Source organism: Arctopsyche grandis, chromosome 13 (genome assembly GCF_051622035.1).
Source record: "Arctopsyche grandis isolate Sample6627 chromosome 13, ASM5162203v2, whole genome shotgun sequence".
Lineage (NCBI taxonomy): Eukaryota > Metazoa > Arthropoda > Insecta > Trichoptera > Hydropsychidae > Arctopsyche > Arctopsyche grandis.
The window spans coordinates 20877920-20894442 of NC_135367.1; the positions used below are offsets into that span (position 1 = coordinate 20877920).

Here is a 16523-nt window from a genome sequence, read left to right on the forward strand (position 1 = left end):
GACTGGTCGAAAACCACTGATCGTCAAATCCTCACTTTACAAAACTATATTTTTCACACCTTTAACCAGCAGCATTGATCAATGGTTAGCATGCAATGCTTTCAATTGTGTGGTTACAGGTTCTACCCCGGTGTGTGCTGTTGGCCAGATCTGGGATATGTGACTACAAGGTCGATCGTTTCCTATCAGAGTTTGCCAATTTATCTAATTTCATTAAAACGGTTACAACAAATTGGCAATCTTGTCCTATCCCTTTCGCAAAAATTCTAGTTATTCATGCATCTAGATTTTCGCTGATTAGAAAATGCTGCAAAAGTTTGTCCATGTACATATGTCTCTGTTGCTGTTAATCGTTTGACCATAAATGTCGTGTTTTATAAATGGGTGTATACTTGTTTAAATAATTAATAACTCGTCGCGTTGGAGCAGTATGTTTAACGAGTATGCATGATTGATTAAATAAATAAAATAAAATGTATAGCTCAAAAAAGTTTATTTTATCTTATTAATGAGTAAGATTTATCTTTTTCCGCTACTTAAATGTCTTCTTTTTCATCATTCATGCGTGAAAACAAAATTATGCTGACTAGTATCCATAATCGTATATATTTCCGACCCGCATCTATTTGATTCATTAATTGAAGCATAAACCGGAAGCTCCAATGTATTTCGTTTGATTAAAATCGTGTTTTATTCACACATATTACGTATTTTTATTTTATTCGTATACTCGTACGTGTAAGTTCGAATCGACGTTTTCGTTTTAATTTTGTCGTATAGGGCAAATTGCAATTGAGAAGCATCTATCGGTGAACCAATATGGTGGTGGCTACAGATTGAGCAAAAGGGGGGACTTGTGGGGTTAAACGAATGTCCGAACCCAGACTGAGGGTAAACAGAGTGACCTCCCAGACAGGGGATGCTCTTTCAACCCTTCTACTCCAGCAACCCAGACAGTACTTTATTGGATGAGAGAAATCGAAAATATAAATTAGATGCATCGGAGACCATTTATTTCAGACAGATTTACCTCTTCACGGTACGCGCTTATATATTATATAATTCCCTTTACGAATACCCACTGAGGCATTCCTCAAACAACCTGAAGGGACTGAAACGTGCGGTTTTCGATGTCTTTAATAAGCAAAAGTTTGTCAAACTTTACGGTCTCGAATGAGAGCAGAAGCTCGTTAAGTATTTCAAGTAGGTATTTTGCGATTTTCCATTGCGAAATTAGCATTCGTGTACCTTCGCAATGCAATCAATAGAGATAGATAATCGTCATGTTTGGCTTGAGGTATATACATACATATGTTTGAACACTTGGACTGCTGCGTATCCGATTACCTGTGGACGTCCGGACTCCATCATCAGGAAGTAAACAATGGATGTGTATCGCTTGCTACGATCTGGTCGAATAGATCTCCACCAGCGTGACTGACGACTTCCTCCTCATACCAAGTCCTGGACTATCCTTGTCGTTCCGGTGAACCAGGACGTTTACCTGACGAATGAGGTCGGAGCAAGTACAACATCCTGTCACAACCACACCTATCATTTCCCAAAATATCGTATCACATTATTTCATGAAGTTACCAATTAACATTATTTGAGTATTAGAAACCATTAATGGTCAAACCACCAATGGTCAAACTTTTGCACATAAGTACCAAATACATCATTACATAGTGATTATACACAAAACATGAGTTGAAAACACTGCGACAACCCCTGCCACTCAACTCTTCCACTGCGGAAGACACTGTAGCAGCTCTCTTGTATGCAAATATTCCTTTTCCCAATTAATTAAGCAAAATTAAATAATGTATTACAGTGCTGTAATGATTCAACCAGGAAGGTCCAGTCTTGCAAATATTCCATGGATGATTATCAAACTGCACTCTGCAGCCCTTGCAAAATGAGATATTGATGCGAATTAGTTTTAATTTTGTAGAGAGACTACAAGATACTTCCCCCGACAAATCTTTCCTTAACAGACATATAACTTTACCTTGATGGATTTCGGAATATAACGATAGTATGTGAATTTATATACCTAGAGGTGATTTTTAAAATTTGACAAATACTATTTTGAGTTTCCTTGTTCCACTGTTGCGCTTTTAATAGAACATGCACACATTCATTTGATGAAAGCAATTAAATTCATCAACTAATAACAACCGATAACGATGCTTGAAATCGTGTATGTTTCGGCAAAACTTTGATGATAATTAATTAATGCACATCACGTCCCACCAAGTATGTACGTAGGTAATATACGATCAAACTTTTGGCATCGAGCTGAAAATTTATATGTAAATCCTAGCTGTTAGGTAATAACAGTGCATTAATATGCTAACATTGCTCGTAATATGTAAATTTTATTAGACACTGTCGATTATTAATTGAAATTCGAAATGTAGACCTGTCAAAAGTCGACCTTACGAAGGTATATATTATTGTACACGGGAACGGTCTTGTAACTAATTCCAGGACCGGGGGATTGTCGGGTTAATTCGACCCAGAGGACCCTAATCCGCATTAGTACAATGTGCCTTCAGAGTCTTTGGCCGGGTCAAAGTGGACAATCGATCCCTCAAACTGACAATTTGAATGAGGCGATTTTAAATTCACATCGCATTTGAATCAATTCGGAGTATCTATACAGGTAAGTCAATCTATAAGAGGTCCTTACTACATAAAACGTCACATCAATCACTTGCGACTTGAAAATAGTACACTTTGATCTAAAGACAATTCTTCAAACAAACAATTCATTAGAATAAATTTTATGTGAAGTCCTCTTTAGACTTTAGTGCATACTGTACCGATTCTACAATCTTCCAACTTCATCACTCCACTATGCACGGTCCAAGTTATATAAGCATTCTTCAGCGATGTTTAATTTTATTTTATTTTTAATAGAAAGTCATGCACTGCCTTCACTGACATTCGATCAATCAGTTTTTGGGTTGCAGTATTTTACCAGTGACTTAAAAACAGTTATCAATGCCTTTTTGTTACCTGGAAGTAGTGGTAGAGAATACTATTCTGAGATACTTACAAAAAATACTGTGAGTATACTTTCACTGGGTTTTTTTATTTATATTTCCCATGTAATTTCGGGTTGCCCCTAAGCGACATCAATGGTATGAAACTGGTATATATAATATTATATATGAATTTATAGATTATAAATTTTGAAATCATATTCAAATAGTGGTGACATGCGTAGTGGGTAGGATGGTTGTTGTCAATTTGATGAGAAACCGTTTAAAAAATGAAATCAGATAAATTGGCAAACTCTGATAGGAAAACATCGACCAGCAGCACTACAGATTAACCTCGGAATAAATTCTTTTCAATCGAGGTCAAACCCACGGGATCAAACCCGACAACCTCTCGGTGGTAATCATTGACGCAACCACCGACTGCTGGTTTTAAGGAATTCATATTCCGAATGCTTCTATTAATTTTGTGTACTCTTCTTCTATGTACTTCCAAGCTACAATATAAGTTTTTTGATATCTTCTTCAGTGTATACGATGTTTAATTACATCAAAAGGAAAACTTGATGATGTTAGACCAACTTTTGGAGTTTGTCTAAATACATCTTCACCTGTTTGATTCCTGAATGGAATACCTTATTTTTCATAAATAAGGACAGTCATCAATCATTTCTTCCGATTGGTGCTGTTATGATCTAGCATCCACGTTGATGGCATGTTTTCAATGTCCTGATTTGTGTGATATTCTTTCACCGACTCAGTTGGCGAAAGTATAATTTCACTGGAGAATACAGATTTACTGTAACATACATATATAAGATGACTCAAACTCCAACGTCTAGTCTTTTACAATTTTCCTTATGTAACCCCAAACAAAGTCCTAGTCTCGCAAGCTTTAGATTCTCTTCGAATTTTGATTTTTGATTTTTAAATGCTTTTTATTATTACGAAATTATGTTCACAATACATCTTATATCTATTTTAATAGCTACTGATCTACTGATAATTTTCTATTTTACAATTTTAATTTAATTTGGTTATTAATTACAGTATTATATTATTCTAATGTTAATCTAAAGCATAATAGGAAAAATAGCTCAAAAAACCTATTTACAATCCTTATAAATGTTCATAATACATCTAATACATAATATTAATTAAAGACTATCTAAAGTCGATGACCTAAAGCAGATTGTGTTTAGGTAATCTGTGTTTATACCTGAAGGGTATAGACATTTTGTTGTAATCACCGAGACTCTTCACAAGTGTGTTAGTATGGTTATTAGTGATTCTTTCATAGAATCTACTGGTTAGTTTGTTAGTAATGTCTGTAACAAACGGAATATTATATATAGCATGCAGTTTTTTCAGGTTAGTATATATGGGTGTATTATAAATTATTTTAAGGGATTTATTTTGTATTACTTGGAGCTTGGAAAGGTTAGTATTCGAGGCGTTATTCCATACAGGTGAAGCATAGGTTAATAATGGTAATATGAGCGCGCGATATAATTTTATTTTATTTAGCGTTGATAAAGAACTATGGCGATTAAATATTGGATATATTGAGGATATACCCCGCATCGCCTTGCATTTCGCTGCCTCAATGTGAGGTGCCCATCTCATTCTTTTATCAAACGTTACTCCTAAATATTTTATTACTGACTGCCATTTCAGACTTTCTCCAGAGGGGATTTTCAGATATGAACTTGGCTTATGTTTTCTAACACTAAAGAATATGGCGTCTGTTTTGGTTTGATTAATTTGAATTTTCCACTTAGTGAAGTGTTCTCTTCGAATCTATGGGTTCCAATATATGAACGGCCAATGATCTTTTCCTACATTGTGTAGTATACAGAAAGTAACCTGATATTGCAGATAACAAAATTTAATTTCAGTTTTCGACCTACACAGTATCTGTATAATTAAAATCTGGATCTAGCAGTTCCACTGCTTTCATTCACACAAATCGAATGTATCAAAGTTGCCTCGTGTGCCAGATTGAATTAACCGGAAGTCGATTTTAGGCACGATTTTGATCGGTTTAAACGATACACGAGAGACCGAGGAAATTTCGAACCGGGTAGACTGCCGGATAAATGTGTGCAACCGTCGGATAAGTGTTTAATTTGATTTGCATCGCGAAATGCATCGAGTTACCTACAGACCATTCGTTTCGACCAAATTGCAAACGCAAGTTTAAACTCGCTCCATTTGAATGGCAATTAATGTATAATTACTTGAAAATTATCATTATTTTCAACAATGACGCTTTGAAATGATAGGCGTTTTGCATAATTACATTAAAAACAATATGAAAGATCAGACAGTGGTCTACTATCGCTTATGCTAATTGCTTGTTTAATTTTTTTTTAAATTTTAATTAATCTACAGATAGAATTCTCTATTATACAAATAAAACAATACATCGTTTTATTTAAAAAAAAAAATACATTATCGGACATTGAACTTGTGACACTATTTATTCACTGCAAATAACCCAAAATATTGACATAATTAAAAATTTGCAACTATTCTATTGTACTATTACTAGCATATTTTTAAAATACGTAGTATGAATGAACTTTCAAACTGTATCAATCATATATAAAATACTTTTCCCGGATACTAAATAAACTTTCACTCATGTGTTGTGGACTTTTTTGTTAGAACTACATAACATACATATGTATATGCCATAAATCCTTAAAGCACATACAGATAGACTTGGAGAGAACGCATACACCAAGAATCGTACGGCACAGCATGCCTAGGTAGACTCCAGTTGTGAATGGGTGAGTCTTATGTCATTGTTAATTCGTACGAACTATTTCTTCAAATATGGGGATCACCGTCATCGAACATATGTCAATAGACGGAAAACACTTAAGGGGATGAGCGTTGGCCTGGCATAGATCAGGCGTGCTAGCATTTTTTTACATGTGCAAAACTATCTTTAAAAAAACACGTGCTGCATACCAATACGTGTCTGCGCCCATACACATGCTCATCTGTATGTGGACAGCCGGGCGAGTATATGGGGATGTAATCAGGGATAGTGCAGGAGTAATGGGCAATGCGAATTGATCGTGCCAAAATTCACCCCCTGGAGAGCTTTCAGTGATATTTCATCCTTGTATTGACATAGATTTGGCAGTGATCGATAACAGTGATTCCCATATTTGAAGAAATGTAGGAAAAACTTGTCAAAAAAATAAGATGGTACTAATTAACAATGACATTAGGATACGCCCATCACAAATGAAGACTACCTAGACATGGCGTGCCGTACGATTTAGTGTGTCTGCGCCTTATGTATTTTTGTCAGTAATCACTAGAGGTAGGACCGGAAGCGTGCTTTTTCCAGGAAACAGGGCGTTTTGGGTCTATTTTCCAGGAAATAGAGCAAACTACGAAGCTGGAGTGCAAAAAAAAAAGGAACAATAAACAAATAACGGTGCAAACTTGGTCCGCTCTTTAGTAATCACATTGCGATCTCGTGCATAACTACTGCTAATTGTATTCATTTTCCTTCCGTTTTATACATATACACATATACTATATGAGTATTGCCTCTGCACATGCATTATAGAACTGCACTCTCTGGAACATCTATCAATCACCCCAAATCGAATTGCACCGAACGGACCGATTCATACGATTAAACGTTAACCCTAAACCAACCTTGTCGATCTAGTTTGTTTATGCATATAAAATTTCATTGGCTTTTGTATCGAATCATGTGTGAGAGTGTAGCAAGCTGAAAGCGTGACGAAGTGTGACCGCAGCGCACTGGTTCAAATCCCAGAGGGACAATTGAGTGAGCACTCCATGCGTTGCGGCCTCTTTGTCGGGACAACACCGACATGCGTTCCCAAAACTCGCTTTTCATACTAATTTTTCGTTAAAATCTTGTCTCTTTCTTTGCTGCTCCGTGTCGCAGTGCGTCAAAAGTATACCGCTCACCTCGCGTATTTCAATCTCGAAAACGTTTAATTTTGAACCGGATAAAAAATCCCTTTGACCGCAATACTTCCCGTAATAACCTAAGAGTATTAAACGCCGTGTAATAACGAGGAGACACCCCTCCAGGGAATACTTCCGTCTGACTTGGCAAAATGAGAGTGCTGTAGGTACCTATGTATGTACATATATATGTACGTACAGTTCGTTATAATTATTTGAAAAGTACCCAACATTATTTACTTCATACATATGTATATAACATATTTAAAAAATGTATTTTTTTTTATTTTAATTTTAAAAGAAGACTCCCAAAGCGTCAACTTTCAGGCACTAAATAAAATCCGACTAACCGTATGATCACTTATCAAATTCATCTAATTTCGCTTGTTATAATATTGCCATAAACGCAATGATTAGTCGCTACAATTAGTTGGGTTTTATTATTATTTTTAAATGCTTTTTATTGTTCATACATTATATTCCCAATACATCTTAGATCTCTTCCAAAGAGTACTGTTATTTTATGATTCAAAAATGATTGGAAAGTAATATTTCAATTGATATCAGATTTTGTCTTCATTGTCTTCATGACAAACAGCATTTCTTCAACCCTTTGCCCGCGTACTTTTTTAGCTAATTTGTGAATCAAATTTTCCAGCATAAGTATATGTACATATATTGTAAGGTTTATTCAAGTGACCAAATAAGTCAATTAACACCTGAAGTATTTTGTTTACACGGTAAGTCTCACCATTCTCGCTGCTGGCATTTTACGCATGACTCCTATAGCGGTCATCCGCGGGCAAAGGGTCAGCAAGATTTAGATGTCATCAGTAGAGGTAGGATAGTCACAGTGCTATCCATTGTTCCATTGTTGTAAATCTTTTGTAAAAAAGGTTCGGCAAACCTTTAAATTCTGGGTCCGGTGACTAGTCATCAGTAGACATAGGATAGGGATCTGGGCAAAAACTTTTGCTAATAACATCATTAAAAACCATTATTTGCCATTGCCCTGATAATCAACCGATGTCTAGTCATCAGTATCAAGGCCGCCGATAGGGATTCCGGACCCTGGAAAAATAATTCCATACTCCCTGAGAAACCAAAAAAAAATCTTATTGATATATTTTTAATATGTAAAAAATCTATCAGAACTATTAGAAAAATGCCTATATGTTAAATGCTATTTTTTGAAATAATCTAATAAAAATGTATGATATAACAGGTACGATTTTACATGTACAAAAAGAATGCGCGGATCAAAAAATAATAAAAATATCAATATCGATCAGTCGAATGTCCCGACACGGGGTCCCTCAAGTAGTCCGGGCCCTGGAACTTTAACCTCGGCTTCCCCCTCCCTCTCTCGGCGGCCCTGATCAGTATACAAATCAGTCATTTAGTATAAATACGCGAATTATTTGTTTTTGAAACTGTTTCATACAACATTTATCACCATATTTTTTTCCAAAACTGATGAAAACTGCCAAAGCAACACCCAAAATTGAATATGTGCATATTTAATAAAAATAGATATATTCAAATTATTCAACCATATTATACGCACATGTATGTGCAATATACATACATATACCACATTGAGTGAGTGGCCGTCAGATTTGACGGAATGCCATTAGTGGTTCTGTCTGCCTGCAGACATTTCTGCTTGGTCAGATTGAGCGAAATAACGTGTAACCCCACAAGTTGAACTATTCCCGAAGGAATGCGACCGTCTCGTTCGTTACAATTCCCCTGCATATACATACATACATATATATTTTTTACTTTCCTTCCATATTAGCCAACTTGGAGTAAACTTAATTCAAACATACCCAATAGACAGTAATGAATGACGATGAGCTATCGCAATATTTCAAACGCTAACATGTTTAAATATTCAAAATTCAAAGTCTCGTGTTTGTTTCGAGTCGCCTTTGCTTAATTTCAGAGAAATCATTTATTAATGAAAACCGTCGAATGAGACTTTGAAACGGTACTGTCGGAGTGTAATCGTTCCTGTCGGGATACTACTTCATTAAAATTAATTCGTTAACCTTTAACCGGCCGGCCGCTCGTTCGTCGGATTTAACCTACTCGTCGTACTTTTGCAATATCGTGAAATGTCAAACGTGAAAATGCTACAAATGCGAATACAACATATCCTTCGATTCGGATCCTATTGTGTTAGATTAAATTCGCATCGATGCTGTGGCGTAACTAACGCCCTCGCCGATTAGGAAAAATCGATTTCCGAAACACTTATACAAAAGTGGAACATATGCACAAAATTAGTTAAAGTATTGGTTTCATTGCTTTCAAATTTTATATTGTGCAATTTAAACAGATTGTAACGTAGGAATTCCGAACCAATGTAAAATAGAGAATTCTAAGGTTACAGGAAATTTCTCGATCTCAAAAAATATCATGGAACTACATAAACGGTCCTCCTGCTTCTTAATATATGCTAACCAGCAGCGTGAACTAATGGTTAGCATATATTCTTTCGAACATAGTGGTCACGGGTTCGAGTCCCACTGGCTGCTACTGGCCAGACCTCGGTTTGTGACTCCAGGTCGATTGTTTCCTATCAGAGTTTGCCAATTTATCTGATTTTCATTAAAACAGTTCCTGTAAATTGCCATTTCCTTTCCAATCTATTTTGCAAATCTCAAGTTATTCAGCGTCTTGAAGTTAAGCCAATTTCTATAATAAAATGTTATAAAAATCTCTCCATATGTATATGTTTGCCCATTTATTTGATTTTGATTGAAATGGTTCCAACAAATTGGCAACCTTGACCCATTTCTCGCAATTTTCGACTTTTCAGCATCTCCAATTTCGTTGATTCGTATAAAAATGCTGCAAATTTGTCGAAAATTTCGAGTTTCTAAGCATTCCGAAATTTGACGATTTATATAAAAAATACTCCAAAAATTTATCCATAGATGATTTAAGCTATGATGCTTTGTTAAATTTATCTAAAAAATTTATATCGATGTCTGTAATTGGCCAAGAAGGCGAATTGGGATTTACCTGTTAGGCCTTCCTGGTATATGTATGTAAAATAAAATAATATAAAGAAGGAGCTTATTGACAGTGACGTAAAATGGCCCCAACTATTGCATTATATAAACAATAATAGAGGGAAAAATAAAAGGCAAACGGTTGCTTGGTAGAAAGAACCTCTACTCCGGAACATCAGGTCATGGATGGGACTCGGACTCGAAAAATTGTTTCGACTTGCCCATGATATGGTAGAATTCGCACGGGCCATAAACAATGTCTGCCCATGGTAGTCGTCTACTTCCGAATACGGATTTGACATTAGAAGTAGTTTGTGGGAAATAACGTTTATAGAGAATGCCAGGCTTGTTCGGACTACTGCATGTCCGAACACTCGGCTACGTGCCTTTAAAAAGTGGACTGGACACTCCGAGCTAGTGACGGTTCCGTGTGGACCTCCTGAGTCGTATAAAAAATGCCGTGAACCGATTTTGGCCTCTTATTTGGATATTGAACACACCCCTACGCAACATAAAGGATTCAACTCACACGAGAAACATTTTTACACATATTCTTCTTTGTACTGAGCAAGACTGTTTTATATAGTAAAAGTTATTTTGCAAAATGCATTTTCCAAATAGGTACTCCGTGTAGCGTTGCACTCGCATCAGCACCGATGATATGTATGCATGGACCAGTTCATAATTCATCATCAGCTCGCGTCACCGAGGTTGGTGTGCGGGACACGACAACTTTTAATTTCCCCTGGTAACAGTTTTGACCTTCATTAACATGTTGGTTCAGGTCGAAGACATCCCCTCGGGATATATTGAAAGCCTGCTCAGAGCTCATCCCCACCCCCACCCCCACGTAATTACCAACTCCTACATACTCCCACGCGCACATTTTTGTCTCCAGGAGAGTATATGTATACACATGCACGTGCAAAGATGTTGCCATTGTCTGAAGACAAGTCTCTCGTAACAAAACCACGAGATAAATCCCCCAATTTATGAAAATCTTCTGTCCGCTTCTTGTTTAATAAAAATTTGAATCCTTAAAAGACAGTGACGTACACGACTAGAATCAACTAACTGGTTGTGTTTGTGTTTTAAACAAAAGCCTTATCTGTTAGCAGACAAGTTGCTAATCGCTGTGAAACTGCTACAACAGAAAAACGAATAAGGACTTGTCTGCAAACCAATCTCCATGTCAAAGTTGGGTCGTCGAACCAAAACTTTCGCACAAGCTGCGATCAATCTCCATTTGAAAATTTGTCAAGAGATAAATTTTTGTAATATCGTATATTATTCTTTTTTTTTATGTCAAAATTAAATCCTCCCCTGTTTTAAACCCCCTGAAGGTGTACAGCGATACCGAGCTACCCGGAATTAGTCGGACACATTTTTCACCGGAATCACCTGCTGCAGGTGCGAGAGCGGTGACAAATTACATTGCCGCGGTGATTTGAAGAATTTATAACGTAATTCGACGCGATTTTATGACGAGGTATCAACATACCATCCCCATCTCTCTCTCTTTCCCTCCTCTCTTCACGGCGGAAAACTCGATTCTCCTCTCTCATCCCTCACCCCCCGAATATGCATAGCGACGCCCGTCCATTTTTCAACATTACGACCTCAAAATAGTATCTCATTTTTGGAGATTGCCCGTCATAAAATAGCGCACAACAATCGCTCTGGACTAAAAATGACATTCATAACGTAGAGCAAGCAGAATTTTCCGAACTTTTCTCGAGTGCGAAACTTCACCCAGAATGAAAAGTAAAGGTTTGGATATTTTTTATCAAACACTACATAGAGGCTATAAATAAAAAAGCCATTCTATATAAGTGCATATATTTTTTATACTAGAACAGCGATTGGAAAACTGTGACTCCACAAACTAAAGCTGTTTGTATATGAAAACAAAATATACTACGAATGTATTTTGATCAATGCGATTGCATGCATGAGTGTTGACAGCACAGATTGAAAATAATCATTGCTCTCGTAACAGTTTCGGACTGCGACTGTTTTTTCATTATAGTGATTCTTTCATGTGGCATTTTTCATTATAGAAACTCTCGCATTGCTATACTATATAGGTACATACATAGAGGTCCTTTTATCTACTGATTGCTCCAGAAGATATATGGGACGACCGCATACTGATCGTGTCGAACATTCGAATTTATGACGTGAGGCAAAAATAGTGTTTTATATGTGTTTGTATAAGCCATACAGTCTTTAGTTTATATGTACATATGTATTTATGTAGCAGTGGCGTTCCGTGACTTAAAACAGGGGACTAGGTATGGACAAAAAAATATATTTTTAATTTTTGAATTATAATAATCTGTCTTAAAGTGATGAGTATAATTTTTCATTTATGTACTAAGAAATATATCCTAAGAAGCATACGTTTCTTAACAACATATAATCTGTCTTCAAAACTCCTAAATGATTTGTCGAAGAATCGATGGAGAATGCAACATTCCAAGGCCTTGTTATTTGTTAGCGCGCGTTCCTTGCTCTGAGGGAATCGTTTCGGGAGCCGAGTCCCTTGCCATATTTTTACGATGTTTTATCATCATCGTCATCTACTGCCACTCCCCATCCACTACTGGATGAAGGCCTCTCCAACACGCTTCCACTCGTCTCTGTTTTGCGCAAATCATCATCTAACTCACCCACACATTTTCTTAATTTCGTCTACTCATCTTCCCTGCAGTATTATTTTTACCCTTTTACATTCTCTCGGGTACCATTCTAGCATTGCTTTTGTCCACCATTACTCTAGTCACATATGCCGTCCATTGCCATTTCAAACTCTTTAATCTACCCACAATGTCCATTACCCTTGTACTTGTATACTTCACACCCAAAATGACACACACACATAGAATATTACTTAAATGCATGAGAGAGTAAATTAAAAAAATATATGTTTTCGACCGAACGCCTATACATAACAATTCTCCAGTACCGCAAAGGGAACAGAATTGATACGGATAGTCCATGCAAGCGAACGACGCGGCGGACCATACCATAACAATCCAGTACCACTACCTCAAGTCGAGCCGATTCCCATTCCTGAACTTCGCTAATCCGATTGAACAAAATCAATATGGACAACGATTTGAATTTATTGTAATGGAATTGTTGATATTTTAAAATTTTAGGCAAAAGATTTTAGGGGACTAGCATAGTCCCTTTAGTCCAATGTCGACACGCCACTGGTATGTAGGATTTAGATTTAAAATTATCGATTTGTCGCACTTGGTTCAAGTGTATTTTTATAAATATTGTCTGGTGCTATTCGGTTGGGTGAAAATTGGAAATAAAAAGTGTAAAACGGAATTATTTTAGAAAATCTTATATTGGGGCTTGACTGGGCTCATGAGTAATCATGAGATATTTTACCAAATTTGGCGGTTATAAATTGAAAAATGTAGATTTGCATAGTATAAAAGCATTTATATATCTTTATATAGTAAATAAGAATGACCCAAAATACTCGGCACGTCTCATGATTTACATAATTAGGCAGGCTTATATAAAGGTTCATTTGAAACCAACTCAATTGAAACAACCGTGTTATGAAATTAATAAACTTCGACATATTTGATACTCAAATGGGTTGTGAAATTTTCTATTTTATTTCATCTACTTATTAATTATTATTCTGAGCAATACTTGCGTGGGGAATAATCCATTCACCATTAGCAAAAAAACACGCATTGGAGATGACACACCCTTTCCCCCAAGCGCACGAATGCGTGCACGGGGCCACTAGTTTTTGAATAAAAGTACATACTCGTGCATCATTTGGGTTGCTGAGAATTTCCTTATTAGAACAAATTTAATTTTAAAAATACTAATCAGCGAAAGGTTACCCCAGTGAAAATTTTCGATCTTCGACACGAATGCCGGCCATATTTGGACAACCGCGAATTAGTTATTGCGAAATCGACAATACAGCGAACAAAACGCATTCGATCGCCTTTGAGATAATAACTTCAACGACGGCTTTCGCTATCAAAGACACCGTCAAAACTCAAAACTGACCAGATTAAGAATCGTTCACTTGGGTGTGCCACCGACAGACAGATAAACAGTTCTTTCGGCCGGTCGTGTCGATGCTGATTTATTCGAATATACGCAAGATTGCGTTGCGAAATACACATACACATATATATATATATATATATATATATATATATATTATATTATATTATATTGTTGGGTGTATATGTATGTACATAGGTAGTATGTGCCATGTTGGATAGTTCACGGCGCGTGGGCAAAAACCCGAACTAGCCCCGAGGAGTTGTATTGTGTGTTATATTATATACCCAGTAAGAGTGAGTTGTCTTAACAACCTTTTGGATCGGTGGATGTTACCAAATTCAAAATTAGCCACGCTCTCGTTGCGTTGATTCTTTAGATTTAGATTTGACGAATTCGAGAGGAGAACTTCTCGTAAATTGGATGGAGCTTAACCGGATTACAATCAGGTGAAAAATTGGGGAGAACGAAAAATCAATTGTTTCAACAGAGCAATTATTTTATTTCGCAGCGCGGTGTTATATTGCGCTGGTGAATTTTCCGTGGCACACTTTCATTTTTCTTCTTTTTGAGTTTTGTTTGATTTAGTGATTCGTTGAAGCTGTGCTATATGATATTTGGATGTACATATATACATATGTGTGTATATCTGCTAAAAGGATCCAATATATGAACTTTCTCTACATAAATTTTGAATCTTTTCTGTGCTATACCTACATATGTATTATACCTACATATTAACCAGTAGCGTGGTCTAGTGGTGAATGTTGAATTATCTCGTACTTGATGTTACGAGTTCGATTCCCGCTAAGTCTCGCTATTGGCCAGACCTTGGTTTGTCAAGGTCGATCGTTTCTTATCAGAATTTGCCAATTTTTCTGATTTTCATTGAAACGATTCCTGTAAAATTGGCGTTTCCTTCCCAATTTTCTGTTGCGAACCTTTAGTTATTGTTATATCTTAGGTTTCGCCATATTGCTCACCATAGATGTCTCTGTGGTTGTTTATCGAATATAAAATTCGTATTGTTTCATGAAAGTTATTCATCGTTATTTATCGTATTAATACGATATTTGTAATATCTGACGATAGATGTCAGATATTGTTTAGATTTACATGTATCTATGTGATAATTATGTGGACCAGGAAGGCGTATTTGGGGTTTACCTGTTAAGCCTTCCTGGTATATTTGTATATATGTATGTAAAAAAATAAAATAAAATAAAATGTACGTATGTAGGATTTGGTTTCGAATGTGCAGGGTGCATAGTACAGAGCGTGTACGGGTGGAGTGTTTGTGTACTACCTAGCGGCTAGCTTGTAAGCATAGATGAGACACTTGACCTAAAGACGTACAATAAAACACAGTCCACCTGCATAATTTGGAACTCCTTGTATCATGATCCCACGTGTATGTATAGTTCGGTGACAGTTTCGCACATGACAATGTCGCGAAATCTCGGACACAACATATATGGCACTCGAAATTCCACCCACCGAGATTCATCCACGCGAACTATCACGCTAACGATAGTTCGAGTGCCAGATATTCCTTATCCGCAATTTTCGTGGCAAAAAGTGTCGTTTGCGAGATTGGCATGTGCGAAATAGTCCGTTTTTCGTATGTATGTATGTATGTACATTGACATTTGTTTAATTTACATTTGTACATAATCAATACAAAAACTTTCTCTTCTTCTAAAAATTGACTTTGAAAATGAAAAAAAAATTCAAATAAGATCTATTTCTTAAAAAGATTCAAATATGTACCTACTCTGTTTTCATCATTTATAATTACAAAATTACAAAAAATATGATGGGGTGTATAATCATCGACCCTACTCAAAAAAATTATGGCTGCCAGGTCAAAATAATAACCCACGCTATAAATATAATGCATACAACATATTTGACTGTTGAAAAGAAAGTCTTCAATATTACTATTTTCATTTCGACAGTTGGCAGCTGCAACAATCGCACGTAACGTCATTCATATCGGCCATGTCCGAATGTCACGCGTGTCGAAATTAATTTTAATTACCCTCCACTTACATACATACATTATTTCATTAATTTATATAATATTTTTTGCATTGCAGGTGTCAATATGGCGAGGAGTCAGAAGGTCCGAAGACATGTTGCGGGGGGATGGGGGCGCGCGCTCTCGGCCTCCGATGGTTCATCGCCGTTGTGGCCCTCGCTGGAGTCTGCTGTGTCCTCGTCGGTACCGTGCTGGGCGCGGTGCGTGCCCAAGGAAGGGCTCATCTCACAGTCCTACTCGTCATGATAGGTAAATATTTCTCTTAAATCTTTAGCTGGGCGGGGACATAATCCTATAATTCAACAACTTCAATTATAAGATTATTATTTCCATATGTTACATATGTTACCCGATGTTAAAAAATTTCGTTTGGCAGCTATGAAACGTCGTACCTAAATTGGAATAATTTTTAATTAATTTGATGATTAAAAAAAA

At 36.5% G+C, this 16523-nt stretch overlaps 2 protein-coding genes and 1 long non-coding RNA gene across 3 annotated transcripts in view; 2 read left to right on the forward strand and 1 right to left on the reverse strand.

The window, feature by feature from the left end:
• LOC143920959 (uncharacterized) overlaps window positions 1-16523 on the forward strand; it is a 561395-nt gene that overhangs the window by 262732 nt on the left and 282140 nt on the right. The window lies entirely within an intron of this gene.
• LOC143920951 (Golgi to ER traffic protein 4 homolog) overlaps window positions 1-16523 on the reverse strand; it is a 317113-nt gene that overhangs the window by 255995 nt on the left and 44595 nt on the right. The gene's annotated exons all lie outside the window — the stretch shown is intronic.
• LOC143920950 (uncharacterized) overlaps window positions 1-16523 on the forward strand; it is a 167120-nt gene that overhangs the window by 143307 nt on the left and 7290 nt on the right. Inside the window, exon 2 of the mRNA XM_077443995.1 lies at window positions 16147-16337. Coding sequence (XP_077300121.1) covers window positions 16147-16337 — 191 coding nt within the window. The remainder of the gene's footprint in view (window positions 1-16146; window positions 16338-16523) is intronic.